The 5,130-nt window shown below is 40.1% G+C and overlaps 1 protein-coding gene across 1 annotated transcript; it reads left to right on the top strand.

Moving 5' to 3' along the window:
• Window positions 1–534: 534 nt before the first annotated feature.
• On the top strand, window positions 535–2,547 carry LOC146315484 (dickkopf-related protein 1-like). The gene is made up of 4 exons (XM_084735812.1): window positions 535–939; window positions 1,064–1,208; window positions 1,426–1,560; window positions 1,669–2,547. The coding sequence occupies exons 1-4, from the start codon at window positions 727–729 to the stop codon at window positions 1,932–1,934; spliced, it is 759 nt and encodes a 252-aa protein (XP_084591938.1). The 5' UTR covers window positions 535–726; the 3' UTR covers window positions 1,935–2,547.
• Window positions 2,548–5,130: the final 2,583 nt, after the last annotated feature.

Here is a 5,130-nt window from a genome sequence, read left to right as displayed (position 1 = left end):
AAATATAAATAAATGGTGAACTTGGCATCAATCTTTTGGGGGAAACGAAGGAATTCTGATTATTTGAGTAAGTGAATATAACAAGTATAACAAGAAGACTTGTTAACAAGTTAATTAAAGTCACACCGTAACATATCTTTATTTAATCTCTATTAATGCGGTGTTACTGGTTTTCACAAATATTCTTAAATTAGTGTTAAAACAAAGCAGAAGGCACACAACTGGTGGGTTTGTCAAAAAAGACACTGTTTTAAAGAAAAAAATAATGTATTTGCTTTTTTTTAATGCGATTTCGTACTAACTTGATTCACTAAATCTTGACTGTGGGTATAATTTATTTCCAGTGTGCGTCACTGAGTGATGCGCATTCAGACAGACTTTGCAGGTCATTATCATTACACAAACATTGTGAAACGCAGTCCTGTGCACGGAGAATAGATGGCCATTTCCGTACAGTGGGGCTCTCTTTGAAATTCCACCCCTCCGCCTTTGTTGTGCACAGCGAGGGGCGGGAAGACAAACAGGTCCACATGTATAAAGAGATCATCCCAGGACTGGGAGTCAGGACGCTTCGAAAGCATCGTGCCGAAACTCTCTGGAAACTTTTGGGATTCAGGATTCAAGGCCGCTTTGGACTTTGTCACTCAGTAATTTTTGCAGACAAACCGAAAGGATTTTTTTGTCCGTGTGTTTGCAGCGCAGCAGAGTTTAATTAACGGGAGAATCATGCAGATTCCGTCAGCGCATCGCTTCTTGGCTGTGTATCTTACGCTGTTTGGATACCTTGGGGACGTTTACGCGGGGACAGTCCTGATGAACTCCAACGCCATCAAAAACTTGCCCGGTGCTTCGGGCAGCAAAGGCTCCGACACTGTCAGTCCGAGTCCGCGCACCTCTCCCTCTGGCATGGGACACAAATCACCCGTGGACACCTTGCAGGTAAATTCCGTGCGTAAAAGTCAAATCTGTGCGTAATGACCGAAGTTGCGCGTATGTGAGTTTCTTTATATAAGTAACATTACTTGAACGATACGCTGATTATGTCTTTTTCATCAAACCATAGCAGTCAGGTGTCTGCACGGATGATGAAGATTGCGGAGGTGATGAATTCTGCAACGACGCCAGAGGCGCCTGCCTGCCCTGCCGTAAGAGCCGGAAGCGCTGCGCACGAGACTCCATGTGTTGTGCAGGAAACCGCTGCAGCAATGGTGAGCAGAGGCATCCCATCTGAAACTTATAATGACAGTTATGATGTACGAAGCTGTTGATGATATTCTGACTGCTGGGAATATTGTCTCATAGTCAAACTGTCGTGTGCATCTGCATGTTTACACATTAATCCCGATTTGGCAAAAAGTAGATGACTTAATATCTATTGTGGTGAATATAGACATTAAATGCATACCTTTCTTTTGACCTTTCTAGGTGTTTGTCAGGCAAATGACATTGATGGTACAGTTGCATCTATCATTGCTGGCTCACACAAACACAACAGCACCCTTGAGCATCACGCCAAGAAGCCTCCTACTGCCCACAGCCATCTGCCTCAAGCTGTGAAAGGTGAGTGTTCTGTTAAGAACCATACATTTTTATGAAGTTCAAGTAACAACAGAAGAAGTTTTCAGTGAGGACATATTCTCATCTTCTCTCTCTTCCTTCCATCTCCAGGCCAGGAAGGAGACACCTGCCTGAGATCTGCAGACTGCTCTGAGGGTCTGTGCTGTGCCAGACACTTCTGGTCTCGCATTTGTAAGCCTGTGCTGACGGAGGGCCAGGTGTGCACACGCCACCGCAGGAAAGGCAACCACGGCTTGGAGCTGTTTCAGCGCTGTGACTGTGGCGACGGCTTGGCCTGCCGACCAGAGAAAGGAGAGCGAGACCACAGTGTCAGCAGGACTGCAGCCCGGAACCTACACACCTGTCAGAGACGCTGACAAAAACGCGTGGACACACACAAAGACAGAGACAGAAATGCACACACTCACACACAAGACACACACGCAGCAAACCAACAAATCAGTCACAGACACTGACAAACACTTTTCTGCCTTGCATACACCTGAGATGCTGACACACACATACACACAGACACCCAACACCTAAGACATTCTTTCCTGCCAGAGTTGCTGACACAAACAGCACCCGGAAGGATAGACATGATTCCTGGAAAAGTGATACACCCAGAGGGATGCAACAGTGCAAGACGGACTGATCCAATTCCCCATCAACAAATGAGGAGTCGGAAGTTAGGAAGTGACATTTCAGAAGTCTTGGGAAGATCGATTCATGTCGTTGGTAATGGCAGAGCTGTTTTGTTTCTCTTTTTATGGAACTTCAAGCCTCAGTTATTGCAGTAAATTACTGTATTGTAAATATTAATCATGGAGGTGGCACTTAAATGAGCTATTGAATTCTGTCAACACCAGTATTATAAAGACATGGTGCTGCATGCATTGTAAATGTGTTATATATATTGTTTTATAAGAAAATGTTATATATAGAAAATCTGAATATATTTGTTTTATTAAAGGTCATGTGATAACCTCACTCCTTCTTTTCTGTCCTTCATTTTTGGCAATGGTTCTTCTGATCTACACATTGTTTCAGTGCGGTTTCACTCAAGATGTAATTTTAAACTGGTTCAATATTAGACGCCCTGCTGCCATAAACGTGATTTAACTGGACATGGGTTGAATAATTAGTTAAGAGGATTCTTGTGAGTTTTCAAAATGTAAAACCAATAAGCTCAACATATTAGGTTGAATCAACTAAGTGTACAGGAGGATACCAGCCCCAATCATGGGTAACATCATTTTCTTTATTATGAAAAAACAAAACAAAAAAAAGACTATTATTTATCTCAACATGTATTAAAGACAAACAGCTTCCACCATGAAAGTTTTCTATAAACTACAAAACAGAGGGCTCTGAGGAGAGTTTTTAACTCTTAAACAACTGCATGCTGAAAAGTATGCTAATATACTGATGAAGTTTCTTTCAAAACTTATTTTGATGAGTTGAATAAACTCACAACTGTATATAAACTGGATAAGTCAGAAAAACCTGTGTTTTTAAGTTCTGAAGTTGTCCCCAAATAAAATCTAGAAACTTTCAACAGATTTTCATTTAGTTAACATGAAATAATATTTGATTCTACTAATGTCTGTATGATGTTTTACAGTGTAAAATATGAACTCTCCGGCTTTAGTTAGGGTCTAAATGCTTTAGTCTAAATATTCACTTAGAGGTTGGTACGGGTGGGAAACATTTCTGGCTCAATAACAACTATCTCCTTCTGGAAAGCAAGAGTTATTTGAACAATCACTCAGTGGTGTTTAACTCGTGGCCCAGTCCTCACAAATCAGTGGTTGAGGCTTGAGTGGATGGTTTAAATGTTTGGCCCAGATATGCTTCTCAAACTCATTACACACAATTGCTGAAAAATGTGCAGCCACACACTCACCGTGAGCATACTTACAACAAACATACAACTTTAATGAGTCATTACTGGAGCCTCAACAGGCCACATCCTGCCAGAGGATGGTCCATCAGGGCTATGTCATCAGATGAACGTGAAAAACAGGACAGGATGCTGCCATATCAAATGATAACTGCACAGAGGTAATAACAAAGTATGTGTGTCCTGGTGAGGGTTTGCCACCTAACCCTTTGGTGTTGCTGGCTAGTTTCTAATTATAACTTCCCTGCCTTCATGTGCAGCAGAGCAGATAGCTAGCTATCCAAACTAAAGCCTCTAATTACTTCATCTTACTCAATCTACACAAGGATTCATGAAATGAGGTGCACCGCAGCAGTACTTTGAGTTTTTGTGATGCAACTCCCAAAAAAAAAAAAAGCATCTTGGTTCTGTCCAATTGCACAGCACACCCCATTTCCTGGCTGTTGTGCAATGGATGTGCTCTAATGTGTAGGCTATGAATCCACCCAAATACACCTTGGTGCCTGTAATTAGACCTGTTTAGATTAGAAGATGGCGAGAAAATTACTGTACTTTCTGCTTGATTCTCGTGTCAGATCAAAAGGAGCACAAGGTACTCTTGATATCTGACCAAGCCAGATAACCTCTTCATCTGTTTACATCCATAGATATTAATTTGCAGTTTGTCTACGGAGGACAAGGTGAGGTTTACTCCGACTGTCACAGAAGATCAGTGGTGAAAAGTGTCTACGGTCATTTACTCAAGTACTTTGCTTGAGTATATACATTTTATGCTACATTATACTTTTGCTTCAGTGCATTTTGGAGGGAAATATTGTACTTTTTACTCTGTTTATTTGACAGCTGCTGTTATCAGTTACTTTGTAGATAAAGATTGTTAAAAAGCTGTAAGTTGATTGTTGGGGGTCCCCAGCAAAAGGAGGAATAAAATATTTTAACTTTAATCACATTTTATGAAAGTTGGAATAACAAAGGAAGAAACAGGGTTGGCTGCTTTGATTGATTATAATTTATAGTAATTTGAGTTTGGTCACAAATTGACTGTGAATTCTCAATGATATTAATATCTAAAATTTAAAAAATGATTCCTTAAGACTAAATTATCTCAAACTGGGGCCTGTGGTGTAATGAGCATCTAGTTGTGGGGTATTAGAGTTAAAATTAGCCCTTTACATGTTAAGGCATCAGTAATAATAACACAATCATACAATATATGAAAATATAATGTCAGATGCCATTCTGCCTGGATATTGAGTATGATTCTTATAATAGCAATAGAATAGTTTTTCATTTTGCTGATTATACAGTCCGTCCAGGATTTCACAGGCTGTTTTTTGAGAACTGTTGAGGCCTAAAATGAATGGTTTTACAGCAGTTTTTCCAACAAAGATTGTGATGCATGTTGCAATGGTTTTAGGGGCTTTGTACAATGAAATTTTAGGAGCAAGTGAAAATTTAAAAAAAAAGTAGGTTTTCCTGTATAATTCATTAAAAATCAAAGGCAACTTGTTCCAGGGAAAATAAAAACACTCAACAATTCAACAAGTCTAACAAAATATGCTTTATCTGTGCACCTGGGGGGTATTCCACAAAGAAGCAAAATCTTTTTGGAGCTCAGTCAAAACAGCAAACACAAAATTATAAAACAGTTCACAGAGCATTGGTAAATG

This window comes from Lutjanus erythropterus, chromosome 14, assembly GCF_056507025.1.
Source record: "Lutjanus erythropterus isolate fLutEry1 chromosome 14, fLutEry1.hap2, whole genome shotgun sequence".
Lineage (NCBI taxonomy): Eukaryota > Metazoa > Chordata > Actinopteri > Lutjaniformes > Lutjanidae > Lutjanus > Lutjanus erythropterus.
Note: the sequence above shows the minus strand (reverse complement) of the source record. Positions and strands in the feature narration are given on the sequence as shown.